This window comes from Alosa pseudoharengus, unplaced genomic scaffold (assembly GCF_046254945.1).
Source record: "Alosa pseudoharengus isolate Yale_2024_CS ecotype anadromous, Long Island Sound unplaced genomic scaffold, YU_APseudo_1.1 YU_APseudo_1.1_scf_8, whole genome shotgun sequence".
In the NCBI taxonomy this organism is placed as follows: Eukaryota; Metazoa; Chordata; class Actinopteri; order Clupeiformes; family Clupeidae; genus Alosa; species Alosa pseudoharengus.
Genome location: NW_027468870.1, coordinates 24,285,903 through 24,308,390, shown reverse-complemented (window position 1 = coordinate 24,308,390; position 22,488 = coordinate 24,285,903). Strand labels below are relative to the sequence as shown.

Here is a 22,488-nt window from a genome sequence, read left to right as displayed (position 1 = left end):
TTTACTTTTAAAAAATGGCCTGATGGTGTTGATAAAAAATAAAGTGTTGAAAATAAAGTCCTCTGCAATGTCTGCAGCAAGGAATTTGCATATCACCGGAGTTCATCAACTCTATCGTCGCACATTAATGCAAAGAAATAAGTGTTGACATTGAGGGGAGTGTTAATTAATTTTCATTGTGTCCCCTAGGTTATATCTGTGGCCTGAAATGCCTTGTATGTGGAAAAAAAAACTTCTTCCCGAAGCACATTTGAATTTATTTCCTCAGCATATTAGGTCATATCATAGATTATTATGGCAATTAATTGAACAGTGAAAATAATAATAAAAGAGTTTTTGAACTTTAATGTCACTAATGCTGATTATTCCATGATTCATTTGAATTTAAATATTTAAAATACCTTCACAGCAAAAATTATATATGCGATTAATTTAGATTAATTAATCACAGAGTATGTAATTAATTAGATTATTTTTTTTAATCGATTGACAGCCCTAAAATAAACTACTTTTTCAAAGTTCTCAATGTCTCGTTTTAAATGTCAGGGTCTTCGGAAGTCTACCAATGAAGTGTAAAGCTACTTTGAGCCTTGTAAATGGTGTAAAACAGTTATTTATTTTTCATGGCTAGCCCGATGCCCGAGGCACCCCCATTAAAAACCTGTTGGTAGCATCGGCTAACTAGCACCAGATTTCGGAGTGCAGGAGACAAGCCGAGATGAGCTATGAGACAAAACATGTTACCCCTGTATGCATTATAGACTGGCTTCTGACAGAAATGACGTTTTGTGCCAACATGTAGAAACACTAGGCCTACTACAGCCTTTAATTGGTGAATGGAGGTGCAAATTCCTTTCTTTGGTTATTGTCCGCGATTCACATTAACTGTAGGCTATCACGTATTGTAAACGTCGCCACATTTGATCACGTTTTGCCTGCATGGATGCGCGATTGTGCGCATTTAAATATATGCAAGATGAAACAATCATTTCTAAGAGGCCTATACACGGTAATTTCTGGCATTACTACTAGCATATGAATGCATTATTTATGTTGAAAGACGTGAACGAAATGACACAGGCTTGCACAAATTCATCATTTAAAATAAAACGTTTCACTTTCGCTATATTGCGAGAATAGGCTACAATATGGAAAATGTTCCCTTTCAGTCTGATCGGCTCCAAACATGTATGGGATTTCCTTAGCCTGTGCTACACCTTTCCAAGAAGTTTTGTGAACATTGTACCGGTAGCTTTTGCGATATTGTTGACAGCCCTACCTCACCGCAGTAGGGTGCAGTAAATGGAAGCTTTTGATAGCGCACGCCACTAACGAAAAATGGAAAATCACCATATCAAACCACTCAGGGTTGTAGGCTACTCTGGAACCATAGGTCACTAATTTGTGCGTTATTTACGTTTGATTACATTTCAGATACGTGTTGGTTTCCTGTAGGCCTAATATAGCGCTTCATTGTTTTTCTATGTCCGAATATTGGGGGGGACATTTTGGTCATATTTGAATATTGGGGGGGACACGTCCCGCTCAATGTCTATGGGGACTACGGCCCTGTTCCAATGCATTACACAGGTTTGCATATGCATGATGGGAAGATGGTTTCCACCAATGTAAGTGACCCTGCTTGATACTGATTCGTAAAAGGTGTTTTTGGGGATGGCGCGAGAAGGCAGCACTTCTCAAGGGCCAAGGGGTATAAAATATAGTGTATAGCCATCCGTAGGCAGATCTCGTCGGGGGCCCCAGCTGATGACATCTCCTCCCTATTGCTTTGATGGTTGGTCTGGACTTTGGTTGGGCTGTACTATCATTGCAATACGGTGAATAAAGATCAACAAATCTTCTGTCTACATTGTCTTGTTAATTGGACAATTGGAGTCAGAAGTGCACATTTTCCATGACTACCTAGCATTATAATGTCAATTTCTAGAAAGTAGCATGCAAGCTGTCTATTGCACCCAGGCAGTAAACTTGGCAAACATTGCCCATTTCTACAGAGCCCAGTAGTTGTCATTGCAATATATATTTGTGTATCGAGAGAATACAAACTCATTGTACTAAATTGTGCACTCATTTTACTAAATTGTGGTCTCATTTTACTATATTGTGTGCACAATTTAGTATAGGATACTAACGAATTTAGTATCGTTTTACTAAATCGTGTGCACGTTTTACTAAATAGTCAGCTCATTTTACTCAATTATGCTCTCAATTTAGTAGCCTGATGTTGTCATACTCAAATTCTAGTCAGAATATGAGTCTGATACTGCTCCATTGGGACGTAATTATGGGGCGTGTTTCAACCGATACAGGGGGGGAATACCTCTGCACTCAATTGGATAGACCTAACCAATCAGAGCAACGAAATAGCTTACCGTGAGATGTAGCAAGAACACTCAAACCATCCTTCTCCACAAATGCCTTTACATTGTTTTCTGGTCTTTTGTAAAAGTTATTGTGCCGTCAGTATCACCTACAACACTCATTAGCGAAACCTAAGAGATACGTAGTAGGGTAGGCTATGAGGAAAAAACTGATAGCCTATATCCCCTCCGTTTTTAAAAATAATTCCGTTAAACACTGATATGCTACAAACATGTTATAAACAGCTGGGAAAGGCTGTCGCAAATCCCTCGAACAGGTGGTCAATCAGAGATTTCAAACAAACAAGGGAACAACATGTCACAATGCAACACACTGTTTTCCCTTCATGAAAGTGAAACCATGAGTTTTCCCACATCTCAACTTTGGCCAAAGTTTTCAGAAATTATGGTTTTCATTGATAAAACCTCATTGAAATAATATGCTTTTTCCATATGGGGTCTTAGAAGCCATCTGTCTCCTAGCCACAGCGTTTTTGTTGCAAACATAATCAACCTAAGCGTGCTGAGATGACGTGATAGACGAGGTGCTATTGTCCATCACCGTAAAGCCCGATTTGATTGGTCCGCCCAGCTCTGGGGCAAGCATAGTTGCTCCACAACGGAGCAATGCCAGACTGAACTTCCCGACCTCAAATGTTGTGGGCGGGACTAAGTTCGGCTGGCACCCAGGCTATCAATTTAGTAAATCGTGCAGACATTTTACTAAATTGTGCGCACAATTTACTATATTGTGCACGTTTTACTTAATTGTGCACGTTTTACTTAATTGTGAGCTCAATTTACAACAATTAAAATGAGAGCAGAATTTTGTAAAATTAGTACACTATTTAGTAAAACATGTGCACAATTTAATAAAAATGTGCGCATGATTCAGCCATCAGATCAGATTTTATCTGATGGTTATTTCTTCCCTTGTCAAAGAGTGGAGTGCAACAAAAATCTACCAAATTTAAACAGGTGCTGGGTATAAGGCTTAGCCAACAATTGGAAAATAAAAAGATACCCGCACACTGTTTCTATAAGCTCCCAGAGTGGTTTATTAACAACAACAATCTGATGGTTATTTCTTTCCTTGTACCATACTAGTTGACTGTGCATTTGTCATGATTTTCAAGAATCAGAATTATGAATTTTAATGCAGGTTTTTAAGGTCTCCCAAACTGATACAGTGTTTGTGGACGTGGATCTGATTTAATCCGAAAATCCGTGACAAAACTGATTTGGTGTAGTGTAGCTATAGCCTATGGAGAGACATTCAGTTCATAGGCAAAGACGTGAAGAGTGTGGGTTATTGTTGTTTACTGTTGGGATTTGTTGTGTGTGTGTATGTGTGTGTGTGTTTGTGTGTGTGTGTGTGTGTGTGTTTGTGTTGGGGGGGTGGGGGTGGGGGGGTGGTGGTAGTAAGTAGCTTGACAAATCCCATACCTTTAAGATTACTTCATTGCTCAGAAGAATTCAGCTTTACTATGATTTTCTTTACTACTTTGCAATGCAAAACATGCAAATTAATGCTGTGAATCATGAGTGCTACAGACTGAAGGACAGAACAGAAATTCCTTCAGTTTAGTAGTCAAATTATATTATATGGCTGTAATATTATATTAGAGAAAATCCAATCTAAGACTCTAATGAGAGACTTACACTATTCATTTAACTACTACAAAACAAGACCCATCACTGATGTTTCCCAATAGAATATTTCACAAAATTCAGAGACAGACAATTATAAAACTTAAATCACAATAAGTGTCTACTTGTAAAAACATGTATAATGTCATATGATAGCTATCATATCACGTGTATGCAGCATTGTGCTGTAAGAGCAACCTTCTCACCACCTTCATCCTCAGATACCATGGCACATCTGTGCATATCTAGACTAAGTCTGAGTAAGCTCTGCCTTACAGTTGAAAGTGTCTTAAAGTGTCCCATCTAGTGTAGCCTACTTAAACAGGCCTCTGCATGCGCTTGCTCACGTCATCTTCTGTATGATTGTGAAAGCCTCTCAGGAGCATTGTGCTTTACTTTGATAGCGCAGATTACCAACAGCCCCAGGGCACAAATGTCCCACAGTACATGATCATATTTGATCTGAGGAGCACCAAGTATTCTCGATACAGACTACCGAACACAGAAAGAAAGAAAAAAAACATACTTTTTTATTCACTTGTTAACAATGGGTTTGCATAAAAACGGATATGTGCAATTTATTTTTCCTCGTAGCACAGAATAAATGTTAGCATAAGCTATACGTTAGAATAGCATGTTAGCAATAAATATTTAAAAAATATTAATAAAAAAAAAAAAACTAAACGATTAAAGTTTCAAGAAACCCTGAACAGCTTGTTCTCACACGTGGATTTCTCTTCTTTCCACTTGAACAGGTGAGGCCCACCTACCTGACAGGTAATTGGGTGGGAGTTGAGTCCCTTGCTTTGATTGGCTGACACGTAAATCACTCATTCGTGTCCCTAAGCATAATACTTCTCAGGTAAAGCACACAGATTGACAGAACTGTGAGAGCTGTGCACCCAAGTTGGACGCGTTGGTGACAAAATTCGGAGAAAGGTGGTTCACGTCTACTAACACTGACAAGGAGTAAACTTGCAAATTTACCTGTGTCCTCATAAATGGCGAGTATAGGACTGGCTGTAAATGCCCCAAACACAGAAGAAAGGGCCGTCTTTACACAACTGAAACCAGTACGGATGTCCGGCAACGGGGAGGCAGCTGAGGATTCGTCCGTGTTTGAGGAAGTCAAACCTGGGGTGAGAGTCCCTGAAAGCTCTGTAGAAATTGCCCAGGTATGCGTGGGTTTTCGGCCAGGACGTCGGTTTTCGGTATTTTTTTGTTGTAGCTGCACTCAAAATGTTGAAAGGTCGTTTTGTAGGTCCAGCCCATAATCCGATAGAATGATAGCATATGGATTTGGGATTATTTTAGCTAGAATTAGATGAATATCGTTCTGTGATTCACACAGGCATATAATGGAGCAGTGTATTAACTTTCTGCAACATAGGCTATAAAACCAGCCTATCTCACTTATATGCTAATAATAATAATAACGATAATAATAATAACTTTTTAAATAGACTACTATGCTGTGTTGAACCACTGTTGCCCATTGTGAATTGCGCAACATTAGGCCACTGTTTTAAAGATTAATATGCATTACCCCAACATAGGCTACAGGAGACAGTCGAGCATGTCAAGACATACAGCATGCGCTCGCCTAAATTTCATACAGAATAGGCACATGGCCTATAGTCCTAAATTGGGTTTAATGAAATTTGACGCGTAGGCTATATGGAATTTTCTTTCAAGCTAGTTTAGTGTTAATTTGATAATTGAAGCTTCTCAGTAGATTTGGTTCGTCTATGAAAGACATTTCTATGGCAGTAACTCATGAACGGTCTTCAGGCAATTCGCATTGTCAGCCAATGCTTTCCCAACAGTAGGCCATGCCGTTAAACCTGTTGGAACAGCTCAAATATTATGGCGCCTGAATTGCGCCATGGGGGAGCCCGCGTTGAAGGCCTAAATTATGACCACTTAGATTAGTTAACCAGTAGCGATGGTGACTCTAAGGTTGTATTAGTTATAATTAAAATGTCCATTCTTAAAATTAACTGATTTGCTTTGGAGTTTGCAATGTAGCCTAACACACAGTTACCACCCCTCTGTAAATCTTGGCTTCATTGAAAATGAGGGCTTCCCTCAATGACCCTCCGAGAATAAATAAAGGTTGAATGAATGAAAAAAATGCATGTTGTATTATCCCATATATTGCACAGTTATAAATGTATACAGATGTTTGAAAGAGGACACATAATTGATATTACATAGAATATATGTTCAACAGACTGGGTGAACTTGCTTTGTCATCCTCTTGGTGTAGATTTTTTTGTAGCCTATTTGAAATATTGTCCCATATATCAATCAGAATAATTTCTAGCTTGATATGTAGAGATCTTATTGCAGTTTTATGAAGATGCATCATTGCTGTAGGCACTGTGGCTGAGATTGTATTTGGTGGAGTCACCGTGTTCTATGCATCAAAATCAATCTGTCTAGTCTGGTCCAGGCTTGATCAATTCTCCCTTCATTCTCAAATGCAATTTATTGTCTTACTATAGTGGCTATTTTTTTATAGGCCTTTGGCTGCTTTTGTTTGTCACATGGTTTCGTCAGTGGTGCCAAGATGGCCACTGTCAATTACAAGTCACTGTCCTCAGGAGCAAAAACAACGTTTATCTCCCTTTTTCCATGAAGTCATAAACGATGTCAGGATGATTTGTTGATCTTATGGCCCAAGCTAACCTGTTGCCTATCAGTGCTCTTCTTTGCAGAGAATTGTAAGCAAATCCATATCTCTCGGCATTCCTTGTGGCCATAAAGCATAATTAGCATGGAGACACACTGCCACTTGTTTTGCAATTAGGAGATGATGATCTTTGGGACATGACCACAGCCTCTCGGGGTCAGTGGATGACCACATATTCACAGAATGGGCATTTGCATTTCCTGTATTCTTCTGGATTATTTCTGAAACATTTCTAGTTTAGATTATTGAATTATGTCGGTATGACTCTGACAAAAAAATTAAAATAAAAAAGCAATTTAAAGTAAGTGACCCATAGTGAGCTAATGAGTGTATAGAAGTTAACTTAGTTTTTGCCTTTCAGTTTCTGAACATGAGAATAAGGACTCACTCCCCATAATTCTTAGTCTGCTGTTATCTTGTCTGGCAATCCCTTGTTAAAGCAGTTGTAAATCTTCTCCAATCATTAACTTCACTGGGTCTTGGACCAGGGTTCAAATACACAACACATACACACGCACACAAACACACACACGCACATGCACACGCACACACACACAAATGTCCGATATAGAGTTGCTGTCATGGGCACAGCGGGGATATGTGTGTGCTTTTTGTGTGTGTGTGTGTGTCGATGGTGATTTTGCTCTGCCAATAGCATCCTCTGCCAGTTCCTTTGACCACACAAGGCCCACTGTGTGCGGGAGGAGAGAGATGAGCAGGCCCTTTTCATATGCTGGCTTAGCCTCGGTGAAAAGAGAGCAAAACAGCTGGGCTCACCTTTCAGCTGGTTCTCAGGTGGCCCGGCCCTGGTGAGACGCTGGCATGCACAAGACAAGAGCCAGCGCTCATCTGTAGCCGATGGGCCAGAAGTGATGATGAGCACTGGTTATCAGTGGAAATAAAGCGCTGTCAGCACGGCAAACACACACACACAAACACACACACACAAACATGCAAACACACACATGCGCACACGCACACATACACACACACACACACACACACACACACACAAACATGCAAACGCACACACACACATGCGCACGTGCACACACACACACACACATACAGGCATGCACATACACATGTTCCACTCATATCTCACATATTGAGACAGACAGGCTGAGTGCTGAAAGACCAAGAGGACAATCAGGCCATTGCATTTCAGTCACCATCAATTGGCGGCTATAAAGAAAAACAGTAGAGTTGATTGGTACTTGTCAGTACAGGTTGCCCTTTGTTGACATAGCTGGCACTTCCAGTGGTTGGACAAAGACAGACAGGGAGGGAGGGAGAGAGAAAGAGAGAGTGAGAGAGAGAGAGAGATGTTGTTAACATGCCTTTCTGTTGTCCCATCTGCCGTTGAGCTGAACCATTGTTGACAGTTGACATGTTTTCATTGAGCCCACAAGTCCTCCGATTATTTGCTCATTGTGATTGCAGGGCAGTGGCCAAGAGCAAGATTGCATAGTGGAAGCATTTGATGCATAGACACTTTTTCACAAAACCAAAGATGTTTACCTTCTTCTCCACCATGTGGGAACATTGTCATTTTTCCGAGAAGTGGTTTCACCTGGGAACTCTGGTTATGGTTGTTTTCCACCAGAGCATAATACTGCAAATGGAAGTGAAACTGGATGGTTATGTTTAACTGAATCCCAGATGAGATAGATGCAAAGATAAAAATCTTTTGGTGGAGATTATGTAACACATAAAAGAAAAGGAACATGCCATTCTCAAGCTTATGTGTTTAGATGTTGACCGCAGTTCATTTCAGCCATTCAACATTTTTAGTATCTTCCCACAAAAGTGGATATTTTTTTCCCTCTCCTCCAGTTTCTGTTTGTGTTTCTGTGTTTGGGTGCAGATCTTTTGTCTCGTGTCTTTTTTTTTTTTTTTCATTTTCTTCTCCCTCTGGGCCTGACCCACCCATAGCGAGTATGTTTATACAGAGGCTACCTTCCCACACCTGATGCAGCACTATGTAAGCTCTATCTGACAGCTTGCAAGTGAAAGGTGGCAACAAACACACTACTCACAAAGGGTGTTCTCTACACTTCAATCTATTGTATGGGCACTTACAGTAAGAGTATACTTCAGCTGATAGTATGCAGAATTATGAAACTTCTATGCCTGCTGTAACTGATAGTATGCAGACATCAGGTGCATACAGTATCAGTGAGTATTCATGAATTCATGAACACTTCATGGCAGTAAATGGCTAAATGTCTTTTTTTCCTTTGGCATTACATATGCAGTCATACTTGTTTATAAACTGTATTACCATTCATATTTGGTTATGCTCCTAAGCTAAAAGGAGTGACCTGAACCCTTTGAGTGACTCAGCTGTCCTCCTTTCTCTGTAGACCCGCATTGAGATGGACAAGTACCTCCCCCATACCAGCGCCACACTGGCCCCCAGCGTCCTGCCCGACAAGAAGTACCGCCGTGAGAGTGCCTCTGTGGTGGACGAGTACTTCTCCGAGGACAAGCCGGCGCCCTACAGCCTCAACATCAACTTCATCCTGCCCAATGCTCAGCTGCGCACGGGCCTTTACCGCCCGCCGGGCAAGCCCGTCATCCAGCAGCACATCAAGGCCGAGCCAGGCACCGAGGTGCCCTGCTCCGTCCAGCCCCTGCCCGACTTCACCTCGGTGTTCAGCACGCCGCAGCACGCCGCCGTCAGCAACCTTTTCATCAAGCCCAACAACATGGCCGCTGTCACCACCGCGAGCACCACCGTCGTCACATCGGTGCCGGACGACTTGCCCATCGGGCCGCAGCAGCCGCAGGTGTATCAGATGCCCATCAGCGGGACCGACCTCACCATGACGCTATCGCACGGGCAGCCAGGAGCAGGAGGCAGCAGCAATGGACGCACCATGCTCAACCTCAACAGCGTGGCTCTGATGGCCGGGCCGGGAGGAGGCGGTGGCATTGGCGGGGATTTCGTGATGCCTGAGCATTTCTACCTGGCGCACAGCCAGCAGCCACACAGCCTGCCACCTTCACCACCCAACTCACAGCCGGGCAGCCCAGAGAACCAGGCCGAGATGATCGGCCCCATTCTGCCCCCACCCTACCAGCCCAGGGGCGGGCTAAAGACCCCCCACTCGGTGCTCATGACTCACGGGCAAGGAGTGCTCACTGGACCCCGCTACAACCGACGGAACAATCCGGAACTGGAGAAGAGGCGAATCCACCACTGTGACTTCTCTGGTGAGTCACTCTGAACAATCTGATTAGTCATTTGTGTGACAGTATATATAACATTATACATATATATATATATATATATATATATATATATATATATATATATATATATATATATTTAAATATATATTATACAAATAACAGTATATAACATTAAGTGTCCTGAAGTTATATATAATCCTAAGTAATGATGACACACGTGCATCTCTCCACGTTTGTTTTTACTGTATAATGATCAGGTCATTCATAGAGTCTGTCTCCTTCCTTTCCCCTGCAGGATGCACCAAAGTTTACACAAAGAGCTCACATCTAAAAGCACATCAAAGAACACACACAGGTAAGATCTGGCTCCCATAACAAACTATGGCTGTTTTTGATAAACAGTGACTTTAATTTGTATGTCATACACCAATACGCTTTATGTTTGGTTGTAAGCATGATGAAACCGCATCTGTTTGTCAAAACAGTAATGGCTTTTTAAAACGTGGCTGCCTTTCTCTGGCCTTTAAGTCTACACATGGAGGTGTAACACAGTACGCCATTAGAGGCTGAGAGCCTGAAAGACAGGAATGGGAGAGTGAGGGACAGAGGGAGATGAGTACTGCCCTCTCCTTTCATTGTCACAATGCACAACGCATCAGCGTGCCCACACAGGCCCAGTGTTAAACAACCCAGAGAAAGAGAGACAGAGAGAGAGAGAGAGAGAGAAAGACAGAAAGGGAGTGAGATAGAGAGGTCAAACCTGTTCCTCCTGCTTTTCCTTTTGTCTCCTCTGGCAGGGGGAGGAAGGGCACTGAGAGAGAGAGAGCGAGAGAGAGAGAGAAAGAGTCTGTGTAAGAAAGAGAAAATGGAAAGTAAAGAAGAAATAAAAGCATGGAAGAGAAGATAACTTAGAGACAAAGAGTGAGAGAGAGAGGAAGGGGTGTGTGGAAGGAGTGTGTGGATTATAATAATAATAATAGCTTAAATATATATAGCGCCTTTCAGGATACTCAAGGTCGCTTGACAACGAAGGGATGGGATTAGAGCCATTAAGAGAGTGAGGGAGAAAAAGGCTCAGAAAGTAAGTTATTAAAAGGAAGTGAGAGAGAGAGAAATGAAGAAAGGGTAAGAATGTATTATCAAAGACCTGGTGGTTTCGGTGACCACAGCTATGTAAAACGATACCCGATCATCCCAAAAACACTCTAATACACAGAAAAGGATGAGAAAGAAAGAGAGAGAGAGAGAGAGATCTCATTTTCACTTACTCGTGTTTGCGCTGTCCGATCACATTGCAAGAGCAATCTCTTCCTCTTATTGTTCTACTATTGTGCCTTTTGGCCAGAGAAGCAAATAAAAGGCAGAAAAGCCTCCTCAGCTCTGAAAGTCTCTGAAAGCAGGTAGTCTTCCTCTAATAGAGGACCAGGGCAAGCGCACCACTGTCCAGAAGCTCCCATGTGTCACTTGAAAGCCATGAGGTTTGAGGCAGTCAGCAGCGCACCTCTGTTCTGTTTCAGTTCGGTCCTAAATTGGTATCTAAGTCCTTAGACACAATGTATGTAACTTTATTACATGTAGTTCATTGAATATTTTATTGCGTAAAGTGTCTCTAATGTAGATTATTGTAAAGCCCCTTTTAAGGGTTTGAGGAGACATTAAATATGATGCATCATGTTCATGAGAGAGTGTTGAAATGCAATTGTACCTCACTAAAAGTCGTCCCATACATCCTGGCTCACGGTAAATGGAGCTTCCATGTTGACTTAGGGGCGGCTGTCTCTGCCGAGTCCTTCATTCAGTTATGTCATTATAATGAAACAAGTAATATCATATCCACTGCCCTGGGGGTTGTTCCTTCATAGGGCCTTTTCCCCAGTGTTTCTTTATCTAATGAATGGCACAAACTCTATTTCTGTTCCTTAACCCCTGAGATGAATACAGCCATGATTCATGTCCGTTTGGATGTTAACTTTGCATTATCTTCTTATAGTTGTATGTGACCCCATATATGCCACTTGAGAGGTCCATTCCTATAGACATGCTGACAGTGCCTTTTCGCTCAGCCTAAAGGCCTCCTCTGTGACTGTGGAAATGATAGTTGTTTGTTTGATTGATTAAGGGACTCCATAAGCTGTCCCTAACCATAGACTTTAACTGAACCTTGTTCTGGAGTGGAGGTATTAGTATTTAAATGTGTTTGGAGTACTACAGTATAGGCCTGATCGACATCTCCAGGTCCTCCTTGGGCAAACAGGAGCCTCTGATAAAGGCAGTAGAGAGAGGATGGTCTTTTGCAACTTTATGGGCTTCCCTGAAAGATGGGTCTGTTTACCCTGCTTTGGTGTTGAAAATGGTTGAGGATGGTTGTAAAGTTGAACGGCCAAGGTTGGGAGACTAAGTTGGTGCCATTCACGTCAATCATTCATTCATAATTTGTTTGGCATTTTTACCTCATGGCCACATTATAACTTTTGCTCTGCATCATATCTTTCAGGAACGTCTGTGTGTGTGGTGTGCGTGTGTGTATATGATGTGTGTGTATATGATGTGTGTGTGTGTGTGTTTGTGTGTGTGTGTTTGTGTAGTAAAATTCTGTCGCGATAAAGAACTAACCGTTGCTCACTGGCCACCTGGCTAAACATCCCGATGCACTGAGCTGTTTGAACAATCAGCCCACAAATGTGTAGTTCATAGCCTGAAGTGTTTGGGATATTTTTAATTGCCCAAGTCACCATAGGCCCATAATTCATTGCAAAGATTTTCAGCTTGTGAATTCAGCTCTATCTTTTAAAGCTGTTTGCTAATGCAGAGATAAGAGATGGTGGAAAGGGGAATGCTTTTGACCTCAGGAGTGGACAAGCTTTATAAGTGGCACACACAAATACACCTGACCGTGTTGCTGTGGTGTAATATCAGCTGCTTTTAAAACACTGCACACAGCAGTCATCCCAAAACCCTGTTGTGCCCTTTCAAGACTAACACTTTCACTTTATATTTACTTCAGACTTTTTTGGACACTTTATACACTGGATACGGAGTAACATGCTAGCTTTCAAAGTGTAACAGTAGTCTACACCCATAATCTTGCATCCTTAGCCCTTAAGTGTGAAAAACTAAGGATGATTTAGCATTTTTGTTACACAGTGTGTTTCTTAATTGTGTGGTTGTTTATGGTTGTTTTGTGATACAAAATGTGGCTTTAACATATTTCACCTTTAACAACACATGCCATGGTAGGCGTTTGTTCTAACACATACTGTGGATAAAGGGAGGCCCGATTCTACACTCAGGTTCAGCTTTTGTAAAAAACCCTTTTCATTGCAGTTAGCAAAGATAACAAATGAGCTCTTTTGTTAACATTGCAAACAGTTTGACGCAGGCACTTGCAGTGTATTTCCTGGGTATTGTAGAGCTGTACAGATTTATGTGTTTACATTTTTATTTTGAATGTAACACTAGGATGAGATTTTTTTTTTAAAGTGTATTTGCTAAACATTCCTTAAGTGCTAATATGCAGCTATTTTGGTCAAATCTACCACCAACATTTTTGAAAGAGCTGTCTTGATAGAATTAGAATGAATCTTGACAATGTCACTTTGTAGGCGTATAGCACTGATAGTGCCTTATTTCTTTGATGAACAAGCAGAAAGCCATAAAATTAAATTTGTGATAAATGTGGTGTTCTCGCTGTTTCTTCATCACTGTGCCATGTCATGTGGAGTTCAGTGCTTTAGCTAATGGAAAACAAACAGGGACCAATTGAGCTGTTTCGGATGAACATAAATATTTGAGATTGATTAGAACAAATAAATGTGCAAGCTGATGTCATACACAAAAGCGGCTGCCAGTGTTTGCCCAACACGCCCTGAGAAAGAATAGTCTCTATTGTGGGTTAAAAGGCAAGGAGTTAGCAGGGCTCTTATCCAGATGACAAAGACCAAGAGCCCTATGTTTGAGTTCCTACATTGTGTTTCCAAGAATCATAATCAAAGCAGTGGGACCTATATACTCAGCGATTACATCATGACAACGTATCGTTTACTAAAGTTGACTAACTATACACACTCACACACACACACACACACACACACACACACACACACACGTAAACACACACACACGCACACGCACACGCAACATGGCACAGAACTGGCGTATGGGTTTGTGTCAACATGGGTGTGAACACAGCAAGAATTCTAACATCAAAATCAGTGACCTTTTGTTCCTTTTGTTCCCATTAAATGTTTGTACACCGTATGATACGTGTAAACACCTTTATATCTGTGGTTGTGCTTTTATGTTTACTTTTTCACTGCGAGAGTACTAATCTGAAGATGCTTCATGCAAACCTCCCCTTTGATATACTAAGGCAGTTGTCCCCCCACATGGTCCCATTGCACGTTACAACCATAACTTCGCAACGAAGCAACCACCATCACAATGTCAGATCTTATCAACGTTTCACGATACTTAATGGAAATAGCTGCAGTGCTTACACAAGGCTGCCAAAATGGCTTTAGAAACCACAGGCATGTACTTGTCAAACTGCTCTGCAAACTGCCATTTAAAAATGTCACGTTAAAAAAGTGCTCACTCTCATTCTCTCCACCTCCTTTCAGCTTGCTCTGTGTGTTCATGTATAAACTGGACTTTGTACACCTGGTGTTATTAATGTATTCACGTCAAGCCAAGAGGCTTTTGTAATCTCTTGTTTGTGTCTGTTGCCATAGCTTTGAAGGAATGACATTGTCATTCAAAAAATGAATGGTGCCTTCGTGCTGAACAGATGGAGATTTTAAGCCTTACCTTCACAAAAGCTAGTTCTTAGTAGTAGCTGACCTTTTTCTGGTTGTACTGGTTAACTCTTCCAGGTGTCTAGCCCTCATAGGAGGTGATACTGCAAAAATCCAGCGAGACATCTAGCCATGTTGCAGATAATTTAGATATGATCTCCCTATTCATGGACATGTTTTTGTTTCTATTTATTTGTTTGTCTGGAACAGGAGAGAAGCCGTATCGGTGTGGCTGGGAGGGCTGTGATTGGCGGTTTGCGCGCTCGGACGAGTTGACGAGGCACTACCGCAAGCATACTGGAGCCAAGCCATTCAAGTGCGTAGCGTGCAGTCGTTGCTTCTCACGGTCAGACCACCTGGCACTGCACATGAAGCGCCACCAGAACTGAATCAACTTCGAGATGTTGTTTGTTTTTGTCCTTTACCCTTTTCAAATTCACCTACCACTTACATTTTTCTGAAATATTGCGTAAAAAAAATTGACTGGCCCAATAAAGATCAAACAAAGTTCACACCTGCCCGTTCATACCTGTAGGTATAGATCAACACAAAACAGTTGTTTGAAAATGTTATGCATGTATAGCATTTGTGTGCCTCTATATTTTCTTGTATATATGTTTGTATATATGATTTTTGTTTTATTTGTTATGCTTTCTGAATTGGAAATGAATGTACTGATACATACTTGAGCTTATTTTTCGGACATACACGATTATCCACAGTATAATTCCACATTAAAATGGAATTATATAAATCCACAGTAAAATTCAATGCAGTTTAGGATTGTTTTCTCATAACTCCGAGAGACTTCACTGGACAAAGGTAGTTCAAGACTAGTGAAGGCCTCAGCATGAAAGATACCGATGGTTGGACAGGTTTGGAAGGCTATGGTGGACCCTCCCCAGAGTCAGTCTGAGTGAACCTGTCCTGTGTCCCCCTGCTTCTCTCATTTCCTGAGACGCTGAGGAGTTAAAGAGTTCTGTTTGTGTTATGGACATATTAGTAACTATGGAGACAAAGCTCTTTATTGAGGGCAGTTTTGCAAGGCCTTTTTATGATGTGAGCAGATGCCAGTCACTGATAGAGGGCCATTCATAGACATTTGGGTTAAAATTCACCAAGACTCACACATGATTCAATGTAACATGAACAGTTTCATGTATAAATTTACAATGATGTATGTATAAGCTTCAACAATGATTTCAGTGCCAAATAATTGGAAAATGAAGAACCAGGCATTTTATTTTGAAGATTTATTTATGCATTGGTAATCAGAAATTGGCCTTGAAAAGAAGTAGAAAATAAGCTTTCAAGTTATACACAGAAACAAGAGAGTTATTTATTTTTTTATTTTTTTTTCAATTTTGAGAGCAATGCTATTTTCCCCTTCATAATTTAAGGAATGAGTGGCAAAAATGTACAGTGATTTGAGTGTTTATTGATGTATTAGTGGTATTTATATGTACTGTAATGAACACACACATAATCTTTTCAATAGACAACTTCATCAGACATCAAACATCCATTAATCCTACATTAATCAAGACTATAGGTCTCTCATACAGAAGGCAACAGAAGTTAGTTCTTCACTTTGGACTCACACTGAATCAACTACTGGGCTCTCAGTCCAAGAAGATCTAAACACTTAGCACTTCCTTTTTTAAAAGGTTCAAGTTATCTTGTGTGTGTGTGCATGCATGGATGTGTGTTTGTGTTTGAAGATTTCTTTCAATTGCAGATATATATATATATATATATTATATATATGTATGTATGTTAGCGTTTGAGCATTGTACATAATTTTTTTTTTAACTGTTATTTTTTTTATTATTGTTGTTGTTGTTATTGTTGTTATTATTATTATTATTATGAACAAAAGGGGTTTCATTAGGCTAACTGTAAATGGGTTTGAATTGTATCTGTCCATTGAACTGACATTGATGTAGTGTTGTGCAGGAAAGAAATCAGTTTTACATTTTTGTGAACAACTATTTTGACAGTTTCCTTTTTAACTTCCACTACTCTGGAAAATAAACCAGATTTCAATGATACATTGGTTTGGTTTTTTATAGTTCCAATATTCCTGGTGTCAGAGCATATTCAAACTTGTATGAGCCACCTTATGCAGAACCATATTATGTACACATTGCCTCCCTATACTGGCCAAAATAAAATTTAAATCTCTCACCTTGGCCGATAGGACACTTTTTGGATATGCACCCTGCTATTTCAATTCTATGACGCAGCTTTACACTCCCAACCCCTACTGCTGTCTTCTCATGAGCATCTGTTGTGTCGACCAGCCATAAACGCTAGGTCAAATTCAAGACTCTTTTCCTTGTTCCTCATTTGTGGAATGAGTTGTCCAGTGCTCACTGTTCCTGTGATAGTTTGGGGTCTTTCAAGAGAGGTCTAAATATATCTGTTCAGCATACACTTAATTAATTAAGTGGTTCTTATGAGTTATGGTTTGTATATTATGGTATTTGTGTATTTTCATTAGAGTATTGATATTGCATTGACATTATTGTTTATTATTGGATTTTTGTCCTTAATGTAGTCTTACCAAAAAAAATTATTTGTAGGTTGCTTTGGACAAAAGCGTCTGCTAAATCATATAACCTTAACCAATAGCCATATATAGATACCATTGCTGCCAAACTCTTATTAAGTTGCTTTACATCCGCTGGGTAAAACAGGCATAGTTATAGCCATATAGATCCTTTGCATGTTGGCCAACATTTGTGATTACATGTTAAACCTGTCAGTAGCGTAAAAAGAGGTCTATTTGATGTAAGTCATGCCTACCCCCATTGGATTTCTCTGTACAGTAGCCACCGACACCATGATTCCCACAATTCTTAGCGGTTTTACGATACAATCTTGAGTTCTATTATTAATAGGGCTACCCAGACAAAACAAAGTAGGTTAGCAGGTTCGGCCGAGCAGTAATGAAAGGTAATTAGGTGATCTAGAGATGGTAATAAATTTGAATTGGACCAACATGGGGTCCAATGTCCACTTGTACCAAAAACAAAGAACTTTTATTTTCTCCTCAAAAACAAAGAGCCATCCACTCAGGCTTCTTGAAGGTCACTGGTAAGGCATTACAACTGAGCTATTGATTGTTTTTATGTTGAATAATTAAATGTAGTTAATCATTGGTACTAATGTCTTAAGTTCACAAGCCTGCATGCAGAAATGGTATGGACAGAACAGAGAGAAAAAAAGATTGATTTAAAGTTAGCTCTATGTTTGACTTATGTTTATGGAAGACAATTGGTTTGCTGACTGATAGCACCAGCTCATTGATTTCTTAAGAAATCCATGTGTGAGCTTTCACAGACAGTGTTAAATGTGTTATCTGTAAAAAAATGCAGTTATCTGATAGCATCTGATAGCACTCACTAATTGATTTCTCTAGAAAAAAGAGTGAAATATTTTAAATATGTTAGATGTTGCCAGTTTAAAAGTTCACACTCTTGCAAGGAAATTTTCCATCTTCCTCTTGTGTGATCACATAAAATAAGGTCCACCCAACAGATTATCTCCCCTGGGCATTGTAAAGTATCACAAGTTTGAACAAGTGATAGTAAAAAAAGGAAGATGGAAAAACAGGCTCGGAATAGTCTCAAGCACACAAAGCTCTGGCAAATAAAAGACTAGCCGAGGAAAAAAAAACATCAACTGAACACTAGAAGAATAAAAAGGGCGTTGGCCAGCTTACATTAAACATAATTATCAAGCACTTGGCCAAGATCGTTTACAACGGAGATCCATCACACAATCACAGGCGATTAGCAGTGAAGGAGGAGGTTCCTTATTGTTGCCCAACAGACCTTTTTACCACAGTGTGTGTTTGTGTGTGTATGAGGTATGTTTAAGTATGTGTGTGTGTGTGTGTGTGTGTGTGTGTGTGTGTGTGTGTGTGTGTGTGTGTGTGTGTGTGTGTGTGTGTTCACTCAGCACTGGTGGAGAAAGTGCACATGATCGGGATCCAGTCACCTGTTTCTGTCTGACGAGGGTTTTGAGATTTCCTCAAGTTCCTTCATGACCATGAGCTGTCACAACCTCTGCAACTGTGGCTGAGTGCATGAAAAAGTATTCACAGTCATGTCTAAAGAATTCAACTCCCTCTCTCTCTCTCTCTCTGTCTTTACTCTTGTCATGCTCTCATCACCACCTTGCAGAGTGTGTAAGAAATGTCCACATGCTGTCATGTCCAGGGAATCCCGTTCTTTTTCTCATTAGTTTCTCTTCCCCTCCCTCTCCCTCTCCACTTTTCCATGTCTCTACCAACACTACCACTCTCTCCCTGAAGACTGTCCGAGTGTGCTGAGGAAATTTTGGGATCCAGTGAAAACCTGCCTAATCCCTCCAGCTAGATGAGCAAAATGGCGTTGGTTCTTCTGTCTCGAATGGAACCAGCGCTTCTCAAAACTGAGCATTAATAGCCAGTCTGACCTTATCAATTCAACACTGTCTGGTTTAGGAATTGGCAGTACCAGGGGAAGCTAAGCATATGTGATAATTTCAAGAGCATGTCTGTTCATGAAAGCGGCATATGGCACAGCTATTATTACACAATAATGTTAATAATGAGAGCTTGGCTGGTGGTAACCTGGTAAACTGGAAGCCTGCAGCTGGTTGCAATGTCATCACATACAAACCTAAAAAAAAACAACCAGAGTGAACCTGATGAAGCATTGGCGAAAGGCATTGTTCACTAAAAAATAAACCAGCAAAGAAATTCCACCAGTGTGCAGTGATCCTTCACTTTCCTTTAATCTATTCTAATCTAATCTAAGACGACTGCACCTCACCAGCACCTGGAAGGCTGTGCACAGGAACTTTATCCTTTTTACTAAATACTAAACAACCAATAAAACTCACAAGTGCAGGACAGGTGACGAGTCTGATATTCCTTTTGGCTCCCCACAGCCGTGCATGATCAAGGCCAGCTGGGTTCCAGAGTTAGTGGCCAGGTAGACACACAGTGTGTAGTCCTTAACTCCTGCACTGATATCATTTGATAGGTGTCTAAACACTGGGTTAGAAGATGTCCATGCCCTTTCCCAATGCACAGCAGTTAAAGACAGCAAGAGAAAATAATTGTATTATTTGACCAAATAAAAGAAGTAGCTATGAATTTGTGGACGAATAAAAAACAAAATCACATAATTTTACAGTAACACATACATTTTGGATTAGATTATACTGTAAATCTTACATAAATGTCACATTTTCAGTACAATTTTTACTCTTATCTTGCATATATTGCGATAAACAATCTGAAGACCAGCTGATACTCTAGATTCTCCTTCCGCATTCTAGAATTTGGCAACTGTAAAAAATGCAAGAATAACCAAGTAAACAATGCTTTGCTGCAAAAAAACATTCAACCACCCTCCATAATTAAGGAATTAGCGTTTAAAGGGCACGCCTGTTGTGTTTACCCAGAACAGGTTGGAATTTGCTCACCATTTGGGCATGACACTGATGTATTTGGTGAAGGAAAATAACAATATGAAGAGGAGGTGTGAATTGTATGCCAGCTTTCACAGGTATGTTAACAAAACAAACGTCCAAACTAAAAATTTAAGTCAATTGGCTAAGACCACTAAAACAACAACGCCTGGAATTATACTAAAGCATTGTCAAATGATCTTACAAGTTAGATCCCATCTTGTCAGTGCAATGAATTTTTAATGAATGGAATTTGTGTCAAAAATCTAAAAGAGCTAGAACTTTCCTTGAAGTTAATACAAAGTCCATATTCAAACAAACCTTTCGACATTCCACCCAATTCTATGGTGGTAAATCAGACAATTCTGACCTCAGGTACTGCACATTTATGGCATGTCATATATTATAGGCTACCTCAGACAGCTGCTGCTGGGGCTGCTGCTGTCTGTCTGTGTGTGTGTGTGTGTGTGTGTGTGTGTGTGTGTGTGTGTGTGTGTGTGTGTGTGTGTGTGTGTGTGTGTGTGTGTGTCACTGTTTTTGAAAAGGTGAGAGAAGTTAACTTACTGGTGGTATTCCAGTCAGATTAAACTACTTGACTAGTGCTTAAAATGTAGGCACCCCTATCCTTTATTCACAGATGTAGTGACAATCCTAGCTATGGTCTCCTCTGCACTGTAGCTTAAATGCTATTCTACTGCTGTAGCTCTGTAGCTTAAGTGTTATTCTATTGCTGTACGCAGAGGTGGATCGAGTACACAATTCCTTTACTTAAGGGAAAGTATAGATGCACCATGTCAAATATTACTCCAATACAAGTGAAAGTTACTAAGTCTAAGTATAAGTATTTTTCCTTTTTAATGTATTGAAATGTAATATTTATTTGGACATTAATAGGACATAGGATTTGAGGAGACCTTTAGTTCCTTACATCCAACAAAAACATTTTACCTATTTTCATAACAGTTATTTTCATAACTGTTAAAATGGATGCAATAATGTAATTTAAATCATTATTCATTCTCTGTTCAAAAATCTAATACATTTTCACTGCTGAATACAAAACCAGATAACTCAATTATGAGTAGATTATTTATAGTTTAGTAATGTAGGCTAAAGCTCTAACTATGTGCTGATTGTCTAATTTATTCCAATTTTGCAATGATCACCAAACTACTTCTCAAATCTCAATTTCTAACAGCTTCGTCTGGGTTCTCCCAGGCTACATAGAGGATGTTCTGATGAAGAATCTGTTGTCACCATCATTACCACAGCCAATTCAGCCAAGTTCAAATTGAACTAAAAAATTAACTTCAAGAGATGGTCTATTGCATTATTGCATTTAAAGAATCAAATGTGGCTAAAATTAACGAGTACTTCATGCTCATATTTCAAATGTAGTGGAGTCAAAAGTACACTAATTGTCTTTCAAATGTAGTGGAGTAAAAGTCAAGTTTCCAAAAATATTAATACTCAAAATTAAGTACAGATACTCAAAAACCATCATGGAATTAGCGGTGAGGATTACTGAAAGATGTCAGATCAACTGTATGCCATTATCTCAGAGACAAACCTCGAAATGAAATAAAACAAGTTTGTCAGACAGATCTTGATCCATGCACAAACCATTTCCATCATTAAAACCTTTTCCGCCTCCTGTATCCACAGCATCTAAATGTGTTTGATCCTATAAAGGTAATACTGCTTTTAGTATTTCCCCCAAACTTGTTCATATCCATAGCATACCTTATAGAACAGGGCTGTGACAGGACCTGTGAGTCAGTTTGTCAGTATGCATAAATAAAATAAAGTTGTCCTTCTTCAATCCTCTACAAGAGGGGAGCAGGAGCGGGAGACCACTGTTAATCATTCTCTAAGATTTCTCTAATAAAACATCAAATGGGCCTCAACAGCACATTACTTTTGTCCTGGACAATAAAACATGAAAAACACACATGGGGGGATTTCAGAGCATACTCTCTCTCTCTCTCTCTCTCTCTCTCTCTATTACAGTGAAAATGGGTCAGAAAAAATAGGTGTCAGGAATCAAGCAGAGAGGGCTGTATAAATGCTTGTCTTAGGGTGCCCCCATGTGGTGGCCACAAGGGCTTGCGCATGGATGCATTCATTCAACTTTTACAGACTGCTCTCACTGGGTAATGTGGCTCGCCCAATGTCTGAAATGTTAGTAGATAGTTGTCTTCTGATACATAGTGCTCTTCTGATACATGAAATGAATGACTTCAAGCATAAGGATTGTCTAGCTTTGTTAAAGTGATATGAAGATGAAGAACGAACATCTTTTTAT

At 40.1% G+C, this 22,488-nt stretch overlaps 1 protein-coding gene across 3 annotated transcripts; it reads left to right on the top strand.

Annotated features, from left to right (window-relative positions):
* Positions 1–4,911: 4,911 nt before the first annotated feature.
* klf5l (Kruppel like factor 5 like) lies at positions 4,912–16,768 on the top strand. Of its 3 annotated transcripts, none has more exons than XM_076273845.1 (4): positions 4,912–5,170; positions 9,093–9,945; positions 10,220–10,279; positions 14,928–16,768. In XM_076273845.1, the coding sequence occupies exons 1-4, from the start codon at positions 5,033–5,035 to the stop codon at positions 15,104–15,106; spliced, it is 1,230 nt and encodes a 409-aa protein (XP_076129960.1). In that variant the 5' UTR covers positions 4,912–5,032; the 3' UTR covers positions 15,107–16,768. The 3 variants fall into 3 exon arrangements, with proteins under 3 accessions (XP_076129960.1, XP_076129959.1, XP_076129961.1); XM_076273844.1 differs by having other exon boundaries at positions 4,912–5,206; XM_076273846.1 differs by having other exon boundaries at positions 4,925–4,970.
* The last annotated feature ends 5,720 nt before the right edge of the window (positions 16,769–22,488 follow it).

Excerpts from the sequence above, each read along its gene's own strand:
- klf5l (XM_076273844.1), top strand. The coding sequence starts at position 5,033 with ATGGCGAGTATAGGACTGGCTGTAAATGCCCCAAACACAGAAGAAAGG. Across the intron at positions 5,207-9,092 it reads GCTCTGTAGAAATTGCCCAG|ACCCGCATTGAGATGGACAA; the intron begins GTATGCGTGGGT and ends CTTTCTCTGTAG. Across the intron at positions 9,946-10,219 it reads CCACCACTGTGACTTCTCTG|GATGCACCAAAGTTTACACA; the intron begins GTGAGTCACTCT and ends TTTCCCCTGCAG.